Genomic DNA, 11,788 nt, shown 5'->3' on the forward strand with positions numbered 1-11,788 from the left:
GCCCGCCCCCTTCCCTCGCAGGGACTCGCCTCCCTCCTGCAGCCCAGCTCAGCCAGCTCCGCGTCTACGCCGCTGCCTGCTCTGGCCGGGCCCGGTCAGAGCCGGAGCATGGAACCTGGAGAGCCCCAGGAGCCCCAGGAGCCCCGCGAGCCCGGGCCAGGAGCGGAGACCGCTGCGGCCCAGGTCTGGGAGGAAGCCAAGATTTTCTACGACAACCTCGCGCCCAAGAAGAAACCCAAATCGGTAAAAGCAATGCACGGGTATGCGCGGGACTGGAAAGGGTTACCCCGGAGGAGGGGTCATAAGTCTCTTGGGAAGGGACCCGTGGCGCCCCTCTGGGAGGGGACGCAGGTCCTCAGCCCCAGAATGCGCCTGGCAGCTGGCGCGGGATCGGGTTTATTTTGGGAGCTCTGCTCTGGTGTATTTTTTACCGGGACTCGGGTTCCACGCCAGGATCCCCCTCCCCCATGCTGTCATCAGGGCCCAGCTAGAGGCCCGCAGCCCCAGCCCCTCCCCGCGCGGGCCGCAGGGGAGCGCGGATTGCACTTGTTGGCGAAGCCGGTCGGCAGCGCTTGCAGAAGCGCCCCAGGCGCGGGTAACCAGACTCGGGAACCCGGTTCCTGGCTGTGCGCTCTGGTCTCCGCCACCTGGGCATCGGGCTCCGGACCTGAGACTCTGCGTTTGGAGTCTGGCTCTGGGCCCTTGGCCCTGGGCTGGGGGCAGTGCGCTCCCCGCGTCCTAAGTTGCTCTCTCCAGGCACTGGGATCCACACTCTGCCCTGGGAGGCGATTGGCGCCCCTGGCTGCAGGCTCCCAGCGCTGGACTCTGCCCTCCAGCTCGGCTTCTGCTCCCCTTGCAGTGGACATTAACATCTCCACGACCCTGTGGTGGTGTCAGCCGTCTGGGACCTCACACAGAGGAGCTCTCTCCTCTCCCCCATCAAACAAGTTGATGATGCCCTGGTCTGCCCCTGGGCCTTGCTGTCTCCAGCTTCCCAGATGGCAGAGCTTGAGGAGAGAACTGAGAATAGAGGTCGGCCCACAGCGGTCCTCCGAAGAGCTCCAGCTTGATCTTAAAGCAACTTGCTGCTTCCCTCCAAGGACCCCTCCCCAAGAGGTCCACCCTATCAGCAATCATTCACTTAGCACCTCCAAGCTCTGCTCAAGCTTGCACACTGATGGAGGCTCCAGAGATGAGAGCCTGGGGGAGTTGCAGGGGAGTGGAGTAGTGATGTCACACTGGGGAAAGCTTTGTAGAAGTGGCATGTATCCTGATCTTAAAGCCTGAGTAGCTGGAGTTTCCCAGAGAGAGGGAAACAGGACAGGCAGAAGTCATGCAGATGTCTCGGAAGCTCAAGACTGTGTTCCCGAGTAAGTTCTGAATGAAGAATGCAGGATTGTTGGGAGAAGAGCTGGAGGGATGTGGAAGAGCCCACAGAGGGCCTTGGGGATCATGTTAAGGAGTCTGGACCTTACTCAAGGAGGTCAGGGATTTCCAAACTAGCTTCCCCAAGCCCTGTGTTTCAGGGAGTCTGCACATGTGGGAATCCAAATTATTTTCTTTCTTCTTCAGACTATGTTTTAAACAATTAAAAATGTGGAATAAAACCCAACTCACTCTAATGTATTAGGTGGACATTTTAGCAGCTTAAAGGCCACTAGCTTGGGCTGCAGATTTTTTTAAGCAAACCTCAGAATAAGGCTTCCCCTGTGATCTATTTCATCAAAGAGCATCTTGAGATTGCAAGGCCTGTAGTTTAAAACAAAACAAAACAAAAAACCTTTTAGCATTTCCAACCACTTATTGGTCTGAATCAGGACTTTCTTAATAGTGTACAAATACAAACACAGCAAAAACTTGGCTGGATGCTGAAGCTTAAGTCTGCACTGGCATTCTAACCTCTAGTTTCAAATTTGTTGTCATGCAAACAACTGTGTTGTTTTCATTGGTTGACTTTATAATAAATAAATAAATGTAATGCATTTGAATCTGTAAAATAAATATACACCAATTATATATGTTATATCTGGTACCACATGGTATGAGATATATGGTAATATCTGGCTTACATATTGAATTCAAAGTTCATTTGAATTCATTTAAATAAAAGCTCAACCCACATTTTAAAAAACATATGAATACCATTATGGAGCTATTACAGGATTTTTCATCAGGGGATTAACTGGGTCCCATTTTTATTTTAGAAAGATCACTCTGGGATGGATTGGAAAGGGTGAGTCCGGCAGCAAACCCACCAGTAAGAACGCTGGTGCCTGTCTGAAGAGGAAGCTGGATGAATGTCAATGCTGTGGCCTGAGTGATGGGGGGGGGAAGGGATGGAGACTTGAGGACTGGGGTAGTGAAAGCATCAGTGATCAAAATCCATTTCCTCCCCAGGCACCAAGGAACTGGAGAGCTCAGGCCCAGTTGTCAGTCATAACCCCTGGGTCAGCCCCTGACTCTCACGGTTCTCTGGGAGGCAAGAAGCCTGGAGACTTCCCAGCTCCTATTCCTTCCTGCAGAAGCCCCTCTTCCCACAGGCTATTTTGGGGGCTTTAGGCCTCATGGGCCCCATCATGGCCTGGCCTGGGCTAATTCTCATTCCCAGGGGCCTGAGTAAAATATTTAACGCCTGAAGGCTTGTTAGAGGCCCTCACCTCATGGGGTCACAGCACTTCTTCAATCCAGTACTCTGCTTTCTGTCTCTCCTTCAGCAGCCTTTCCCTCTCTAAGTCCTACTAGGAATAACAGTTTTTTGCCTATGTTTCTATCTTGGACCCAATAGGCAGAATTACGTTAGCCTAAATGGGAGCTCCTCAGGCAGGCCAAGTGGGAGTGGGCTGCCCTCTGTTATTCTTCCATTCCCATCCCCTAGCCGCAGCCATCAGCCTGAGCCTGGAAGGCAGAGAGAGCTGCCAGGACCCTGGTTTCCTGGAGCTCCGAGCTCCCAGACTGAGCCCTTGAGCCACTCTGACCCAATTCCCAGTCTGAGATCAGGGCTTCTTTCTGCTCTCTAGAAGTACTGTTCCTAGATGCCCCTGCCAACACATGGCCACCTCTGCGGCCAGGCCCAGGAGGGTTTCTACATCCATGACTTCTCCCCAGCTCTGGCCAGCCCCTTTCACCTGCTCCTTCAGCTCCACCTGGAGCCTGGACAGATCATTCATCAATCCCAGCTGGGATCCATATTTCTTACACAGTCATGGCCTCTGGGATCTTAGACGCCACCTCACTTGTACTGTGTCACAGCAGTCTAAGTGGGGATGCAGAGTCCTGCCCTTGGGACCCCCATTCTGACGGGAAACAGAGACCAGCCATTAGAAACCTCCGTTTGTGGGCATGCCCTGATCATTTCTGCCAAATCTGGAAAGGGAAGGCTGGGGGAGATGTTTCCAGGGAAGGCAGAAGTAGCAAGGGATGGGGTCTTCTGGGAGTTGTTGAGGAGGGGAATGGCAAGGGGACTGCAGTGTGGATAGAGGTCAGGCTAGAGGCTGGAGACTTGAGATCTCATCTTGCTCTGCCTTGACCTAGAGTGATAATCTGCCCCTTTCTGGGCCTGTTTCCCTCTCTGGAAAAGAGAGAAGCAGAGGCCTCTTGGGGCCAATGTAGCCAGGACGTTTTTCTTGAAACAGCCAGGGGTGGGACGGATTGGGGTCTGTATAAGTAGCTTAGCCAGAGGGAGCCTAGGACTTGGCAGTCTGGCAGGGACTGTGGGACAGAAAGTGAGGAGTGAGAGCTTGGCTGGCTGCTAGGGCTGGAGTGGCAGGCTTGGGAACCTGCCTAATGGGGCTGGGAGGGCAGCTGACTCTCTGTCCTTAAAGGAGTGATGGCCTTGTCCCTGGGGCAGTAAGCCCAAGGGGTGGAGCAAGCTCAGCTCCTGTTCCAAAGGCCTCCAGGGTTTATGAGGGTGGGTCTCCCCACTCCACCACCAACCCCGCCCTTAGGACACACACATGGTGGTAGTCAGCAACTGAGAAAGGTATTTGGGTTGAACCTCCAAGAAGAAGCACCTGTCCTGCCACTGCCTTACACAGACCTTGCTGGCCACATATACCATCTTGGCTGGGGTTAAAAGTCAAATGCAGAAAGTCTACCACGAGACCTTGGGGAACTCTTTTGCCTTCCACTCCCATTGTAAGGTTCTAAAGCTGCATTAACCACTAGCCACATATAGCTGTTTAAGTTCATTGAAATGAAATAAAATCTAAAATTCAGCTCTTCGGTCTCATTAGTCACATTTCAAATTGTTCCATAGCCACAGGGACAGCACGGATTATGGAATATTTCCATTATCATAGAAAGTTCCATTGGACAGTGCTCTTTTAAAAGATGGCATTGGCCTCTGTCTTGGGGGTGGATCTTGAGCTCCATGGGGACAGGGATCACATTTGTGTTGTTTCCTGCCATGTCCACCACAGTGTCTCTCAGATGGCAACCACTCAATGTTGTCAACTGATTGGAGCCCAGGACTGACCCCAGAAAGAAGCAATAGGGTTGAGTACACGACCCACGGGTGATCAGGAGGGGCGAGAATGAGAGGTGCATTTATGAACCTTGACTTCAATTTGAGCCCCATTTTTAATTTGTAAAGTGGGAATCATGACCCCAGGACTGCTTAGGACACAGAGATGTGGTGGGATTCTCCAGGTATCTGTAAGTTCCTTGGGCACTCATATTCTGATCCTCCTAAGGGACTATAAAGGTTCAGCTGCTGTCTGGGGTGGCGGGTGCCTGTAGTCCCAGTTACTTGGGAGGCTGAGGCAGGAGAATCGCTCAAACTCGAGAGGCAGAGGTTGCAGTGAGCTGAGATCACGCCACTGCACTCCAGCCTGGGGAACAAGGGTGAAACTCCATCTCAGGAAAAAAAAAAAAAAAAAAAGAAGGGAAAAGTATGCCCTGATGTGACAAAGGTCAGATGGGGAAAAGCTAGGGGATGGGAAGAGGGGAATGGAAAGGGAAGTAAGGGTCTGTTGTGAAGGGCTTTCTATTCCCACACTAGAGGCTGCCAACCATATTCTGAGAATAGTGTGCACCACTAAAGAGGGGAGCTGTGGTCAGATCTGAACTTTAGAAAAATCTCCTGACAGCAGCATGAATGACAGATTAGAGAAGGCGACAGATGACCAGAACAGCCTGAATGAAAGAAGTGGGTGGATTCTAGTAGAGTTGACTCATTTCAGTGATTGATTGATGAGGAAGGGAGTTGAGGCTGACTTCCCAGTTTCTGCTTCAGTAATGAGTGGATAGTGGTTCTAAGCCTTGCTAAGAGTTACAGGGAGAAGGGATCAGGTTTGGGAGGGGAGAAGGTGATGGGAATTCAGCCTTGGGAATGTTAACTTTGAGAGGCTGTCAGTCAACTGGGGCAGTTAGATGGATGTATGAATCTGGAGCTCAGGAGACAGATCTGAGCTGGAGATACTTTTTTTTATATAAATTGTCATATTTATGGACACCATTTCTTCCTAAGGGCATGCAGCTCTTATTTTATAATGGAAACCATCTGAGATCATCTCCAGCATCAGTCATACTTTGGCCACATACATTGGCTTCGTTTTTTTGTTGTGTCCAGATGCCTGACTAGATTGCAAACTTCCAAGGGCATGGCCCTCCCTCCATCAGATTGTGCTTCCAGCAAGGGAGCTAGCACTTCTCTCAACCCCCATCTGGGTCCGTCATAGATAGGGTCCTGACCTAAGTCCACATCTGCTCAAGCTGGGCCTCTTTAGGGTACAGGCTGGGTCTGGGTCTTCTGCATGTCCCCACTACCCAGGGAGACTCATACATGTAAGCCTGCCTCAGGGGCAGTCGTCTGAGTGACAACCCCCTCTCCCATACCTCTGCAGCCCAAGCCTCAGAATGCAGTCACCATCGCCGTGTCCTCCCGAGCCTTGTTTCGCATGGACGAGGAGCAGCGGATCTACACGGAGCAGGGCGTGGAGGAGTACGTGCGCTACCAGCTGGAACATGAGAACGAGCCCTTCAGTCCCGGGCCTGCCTTCCCGTTCGTGAAGGTGAGGGGGCAGTTCCACCACTAGCTCATACAGCGCCTTTGTGGGGATTAGAACAAAGCACTCCCACGGGTATTTGAGTAAGGAAAACGGGCCCCTCTGGGCAGATGTAACCCCATGGGTGCACAGCTTGGCTAGGTGACAGAGGCTTTTGGGGAGAAAATTCGTCCACCCTCTGGAAGAACGCAGCCCCATGCCTGGTAACCAGCTTGGTGAGTGGAATGCGGGCTGGATTTCAGCCCCAACTCTCCCCAGCTAGGTACCCCTGAGCGGTAAGCAACTTGCATTAGGAGAAGGTAGTTCATGCGCACTGATCTCATCCCAAGCATGGCTCCTCACCTCCCCTCATTGGATCCTTGGCCACCAACTTCAGGTATCAATCCTTGGGGGTCTAAGCTGGGGGATGCCCTCTCCCTTTCAGGCTCTGGAGGCTGTGAACAGGCGGCTGCGGGAGCTGTACCCCGATAGTGAGGACGTCTTCGACATTGTCCTCATGACCAACAACCATGCTCAAGTGGGTGTCCGCCTCATCAACAGTATCAACCACTATGGTGAGCATGAGCATGAGGATGGGGGGTTTGCCCTGGGACACCCCTACCAGACCCCCAGGGATGGGGCCACACCTCTGCAGGATGGAGTTGTACTGACCGGAACCCCAAGCCCAGTGTGTGCTGGTCAATTCGCTGTTTAAACAAACAAACAAAGAAAACCCTGATTTGCAGTGTTGCTAGTTTTCAGGGTGTAAATATTTCCACCAGGACTGGTTTCAAGCTATCAGTGGTCGAACAATACAAATGGCTCACAAAATTTCTGAGTGTTTACCTGTGGGCTCTTGCAAGCCTGTCCAAGTCAGCTCCAGCACACCCCACTCTCAGTGTGATTAGGTGGGACACTTACTGCCTCCCTGCCTCAGTTTCTCTAACTGTGATGGGGCTAACAGGTCTCACAAGGCTGCTGGGAGAATCAGGTGCGGCTGTCAGAGCGAAAGGGCTTTGCGTCTTAGTCTAAACTCAAGGTTAAAAATAATAGACCCTCCAGAGCTAGCTTAAGCCCAGGAGAATTTCTTATTAGGTTACAGGGGTGTCTTTCAGAGGACAGGAAATAAAATTGGGCCTACAAAGGCCTGAATCCAAGTACTGGAAATATCTCCCAGGATCTTCTTTTCTTCAGGCCACATGAACATTTATTTGTGCTTCTCTAGCAAGTTTGCTCTTTTTTTTTTTTTTTCCTCTCTCCCCTGAAATTGGATTTCTCTGCTTTTCCTAAATAAAAACCATATTCAAGAAAACCAGGCCAGGCGCGGTGGCTCATTCCTGTAATCCCAGCACTTTGGGAGGCCAGGGCAGGTGGAACACTTGAGGTCAGGAGGTCAAGACCAGCTTGGCTAATATGGTAAAATCCTGTCTCTACTAAAAACACAAAAATTAGCCTGGCGTGGTGGTGCACACCTGTAATCCCAGCTACTCAGGAGGCTGAGCCATGAGAATCACTGGAGAGGAGAGGAGAGGAGAGGAGAGGAGAGGAGAGGAGAGGAGAGGAGAGGAGAGGGGAGGGGAGATCCACTTTGGGGAGAGAGAGAGAGACAGAAAAATAATACACCTGATGGGGCTCGGTGACTCGCGCCTGTAATCCCAGCACTTTGGGAGGCCGAGGCGTGCAGATCACGAAGTCAGGAGATCGCGACCATCCTGGCAAACACGGTGAAACCCTGTCCCTACTAAAAATACAAAAAAATTAGCCGGGCGCGGTGGTGGGCACCTGTAGCCCCAGTTACTCGAGAGGCTGAGGCAGGAGAATGGTGTGAACCCGGGAGGCAGAGCTTGCAGTGAGCCGAGATCACGCCACTGCACTCCAGCCTGGGCGACAGAGAGAGACTCTGTTAAAAAAAAAAAAAAAAAAAAAAAAAGGAATACACCTATATTTATAGGTTTACAAGGCCTGGTTTTTAGCAACCAAAAAAGTCTAGTAGGCATTTTTAAATCCTAATTTCAAATTGCTGGGAGCAGGATTGATATTAAAAATGTTTAACCACCTGTGTGACATCCACACTGCGTAATCAGGACAGACCCTCCCTATAGTGCTGAAGCAGGGCTCTGAAGGACCCCTGCCATACCAGGCATTACCACCTTCTGTTGTGGACTCTGGGGAGGACGGAGGTCCTGGGTAAGGGGCTGCGAGAGTGACGGGTAACTTAAATGGGCTCAGAGCAGCAGCCGGTTTATCAACCAACAAATACTTTACAACCTTTGCAGTGATGAGGACCAGTGGACTGGCAGCCTAGGTAATCAGATTGGCTCAGCTTGGGTCAGGTGTCTGCTCTTATCCAATCAGCTATGACCAGGAGGCGGGGTCACACAAGCATGTAGCACTGTGATTCCTTGACAAGAGAATGTCCCTGTGAGCTGGGCAATTGCTCTAGAGATGTGATTGTCCGCACTTCATGAAGGATGGAGGGGCTCAGAGGGGAACACTGGCCTAAAATCACACAGAGCCACTCTGTGCTGCCGTACCACACCCAGAACTAGGATGGCGTCCACTGGACACAGAGAGACTGCCCGGAAGCCCAGGGTTGACCCTGGCCTCATCTGGGTCCTTTACCTCCTTCCCAGACCTGTTTATCGAGAGGTTCTGCATGACAGGTGGGAACAGCCCCATCTGCTATCTCAAGGCCTATCACACCAACCTCTACTTGTCAGCCGATGCGGAAAAAGTGCGAGAAGCCATTGATGAAGGTAAGTCTAAGTGAGGAGGGAGAATATGGGGAGTGCAGCAAAGGGGTCCCTGAGGTGGAAGGCCTGGTCCTAAAGTTCTGAGCAGGTGCTGGGAGTTGCCATGGTAACTAGAAGGCAAGGCTACACAATACTTTCCTTAATTCTTATAATCTGTCCTATAAGTTCTGAAAGCAAGGCCCTACCCATTCCATCTTCCTACTTCTGGCCCTACTGTGTCATGAATGCTTTTACTACTCAGCATCACCCAGCTTTCTGTTTCCATGGAAACCCTCTCTACAGCCCAGACAGCTACTTTCTTCCATGATTTCTCCAAGTCAGAAGGAGTTCTGATTCCTGTAGAACCAAAGGCAGCCTCTGCCCTGTCCTGGGCCAATGGGGAGGAGGATTCGTATCTAGTCCAGCCTGAATGGTAGGGTCTGGGGAATGGCCATCATCTCCAGCAGCTGGGCTGGCCAGTGCTTAGGGGAGTTTAGGAGACCCAGATGCAAGTACTGACAAAGAGAATGTCCCTCTATGTGTGTCTTCTTTACTTTTTTTATTTTTTTATTTTTATTTTTTTATTTTTGAGACGGAATCTCACTCTGTCTCCCAGGCTGAAGTGCAGTGGCGTGATCTCGGCTCACTGCAAGCTCTGCCTCCTGGGTTCACGCCATTCTCCCCCTTCAGCCTCCGAGTAGCTGGGACTATAGGCGCCCGCCACCATGTCCGGCTAATTTTTTGTGTTTTTAGTAGAGACGGGGTTCCACCATGTTAGCCAGGATAGTATGTGTCTTTCCAGGGGCAGTTTTGGGTGGTATCCATATTCTCAGTCCTCCCAACGAGGTGTGTATCCTATTGCAGGTGGGAGAAAACAGGCCCATACAGGAGAAAGGACTGGCCAGCTGCCTGAGAGGGCTCGTTAAGCTGAACACTAGTGGCAAGTTTCTTTATCAACCAACAATATATTCAGTTTTCTCTTCCTCTTTCATGTTGCCTGCTGCCTGGAAGCCTGGTCTCTCTCCCCCGATAACTCACTCCCCTGAGCTGCTTTGGAGCTCCTAGAGGCTTTCTTTAACCAGGAACCAGGAGCCATTTTCCTAGACAGATGTCATACCCTCTGGTTGGGGCCTTGGCACTGGCATGTAGGTGTGCCTCTGTGTGTTCGTAACTTGACCTCAGGCTAAGGAGCAAGATAATGGTCCACGGGGAGGCCCTGCTGAGGGTAGGGGTGGTTCTGGATCATCTTGGTTCCAGTGCTGGCAGAGCTGAGAAGGTGCTTGGCTTGATGCCTGGCACTGGCCCTGCTTGTAGCATCCTCAGGCTAGTGAAGTTGTGTGCGGGTAGCACTGCTCACTCCTCCCAAAGCTCACCTAAGCCCAGCCTCTGTGATCCTCAGTTCTCAAAGAGTTGGGCTGAAGTGGTCTTTGAAGAGATGGAGACTAGGGAATGGGCTCAGCTAGCAGCCCAGGTCTCCAGCCTCCCAGCACTGGCTTTCTGCCATCTAGTGCAGCTCTAGCCTGGAGCCTGAACCCCTGAGAGGCATCCTTGGATCCCTGGAGGAGCCCGGGGTTGCAGAGAGTTTGTGCACACAACTAGCCATCACTTGTGCTGTCTCCCAGGGCCACCTAGGTTGTTTTTTGGAACCCTGAACAGCTGCCAGTAGGGCATACCTGGGTGTCATTGTGGCTGTAGACTGAGGGTGCCCGTACTCACCTCACCTGATTGCAGCCTATGGTCTCAGCCCCAGAGATGAGAGGCCCTTAATTTTACAGTGGTCCAGAGAAGGTGAGTGACTTGCTAGAACCAATGGTGAGGGAGTGACTGAGGCCAAACCAGAGTTGGGGCTCCTTCCAGCCCCAATGTAGGTCTACAGCAGGGGTTGTAAAGCACCCCTGGCAGGAAGGCAGTGGCCGGTGGGACTCACGTTTGGCTGGTCCACAGCAGCATGATCTTACTAGGGGTTAAAGTATTGAAATTCCTTCACACTGGTTGGTAAATAGTTCCTGCCCTGAGTCCTGAGTGCCCTCCTCCCCCCCGGGACTCCTCCCAGACTTTTCCACAAAGCAATAACCAACAGGGTAACCTGGCAAGGCAAGGGCCCTAGAGATCTGCTTCAGAGCCACTGCTGCTGCCCTCTTCGTGGCCAGGATCCATGCACTACCAGTTTTTACATGTTTTAAATATTAGTTTTTATCAGCCTTGCCCTGAATCCTGTATGAGGCAGGTGGGGCAAGGACAGCCTAAGTTAGCCCGCTCTGGCCCTACTGCCCAGCCTGAAGGCAGATAATACTTGCCTCTCTCTGCCTAGGGATCGCAGCTGCCACCATCTTCAGCCCCAGCAGGGATGTGGTTGTGTCCCAGAGTCAGCTGCGCGTGGCCTTCGATGGGGACGCTGTGCTCTTCTCGGATGAGTCGGAGCGCATCGTCAAGGCCCACGGGCTGGACCGATTCTTCGAGCATGAGAAGGCCCACGAGAACAAACCTCTGGCTCAGGTGCTCCATAGAGACCCAGAACCCCTGAGAGGAACAAGGCAGCTCCCCAGATCCGCCCTTGGCCTGCACTCCCAGCCCGGAACCAAACAAACCCCAGGCTCAGCCCAGATTCCAGCCCGGTCCCGTCAACCCTCTCACTTGACCACTGGCCCCCCATCAATGAGCTTCCACCCACTTTGTTGAGCCCACATCCCCTCACTGAAGTCCCAACCCCACTTTGAAGCCTCCATTCTCTAAGCCTCTCTCTAAGCCCATACCCACTCTCTGCAGCTCAAATCCCCATTTCTGAGGTCTCCTTTCCCTGCCTGATGTCCCCATTCTCTACATCCCCCCCTTCTCTGAAGTCCCTGCCCTGTTCTGAAGGCCTCATTCTGTTTCTCTGAAGCTCCCATCATCTCTCTGGAACCCTCACTTCCTCCCCTGAGATCCCCCACCCCTCTGAGAGCATGCCCAGCCTCTTAAGAAGCCTGTTTCCCTCCCTGGAAACAGGAGGAAACGAACTGCTGGACTGGGACGCCTCACTGGGGCAGGGAGATCCAGCTGGGCGTGGCATCTGGGGCAGACCATTTGCTTTGG

General features: G+C 52.2%; 1 protein-coding gene, 1 long non-coding RNA gene and 1 pseudogene across 3 annotated transcripts in view; 2 read left to right on the forward strand and 1 right to left on the reverse strand.

Moving 5' to 3' along the window:
- The window catches only part of LOC105494787 (5'-nucleotidase, cytosolic IA), a 21,025-nt gene continuing 9,237 nt past the window's right edge, over positions 1-11,788 (forward strand). Inside the window, exons 1-5 of one of the 2 annotated variants that reach the window (XM_011763611.3) lie at positions 7-243; positions 5,844-6,011; positions 6,430-6,559; positions 8,618-8,740; positions 11,028-11,212. In XM_011763611.3, the coding sequence (XP_011761913.1) occupies positions 109-243; positions 5,844-6,011; positions 6,430-6,559; positions 8,618-8,740; positions 11,028-11,212 (741 nt within the window). In that variant the 5' untranslated portion in view covers positions 7-108. Of the gene's footprint in view, positions 244-5,843; positions 6,012-6,429; positions 6,560-8,617; positions 8,741-11,027; positions 11,213-11,788 lie in introns of both variants that reach the window. The other variant, XM_071095569.1, reaches the window with a different exon arrangement.
- LOC105494786 (uncharacterized) lies at positions 263-3,630 on the forward strand (annotated as a pseudogene).
- On the reverse strand, positions 4,702-8,862 carry LOC139362988 (uncharacterized). The gene is made up of 3 exons (XR_011622785.1): positions 8,692-8,862; positions 5,836-5,957; positions 4,702-4,829 (listed from the first exon to the last, which is right to left on the reverse strand). It is a non-coding gene; the product is annotated as an uncharacterized lncRNA (long non-coding RNA).

The sequence above is a fragment of the Macaca nemestrina genome, chromosome 1, assembly GCF_043159975.1.
Source record: "Macaca nemestrina isolate mMacNem1 chromosome 1, mMacNem.hap1, whole genome shotgun sequence".
In the NCBI taxonomy this organism is placed as follows: domain Eukaryota; kingdom Metazoa; phylum Chordata; class Mammalia; order Primates; family Cercopithecidae; genus Macaca; species Macaca nemestrina.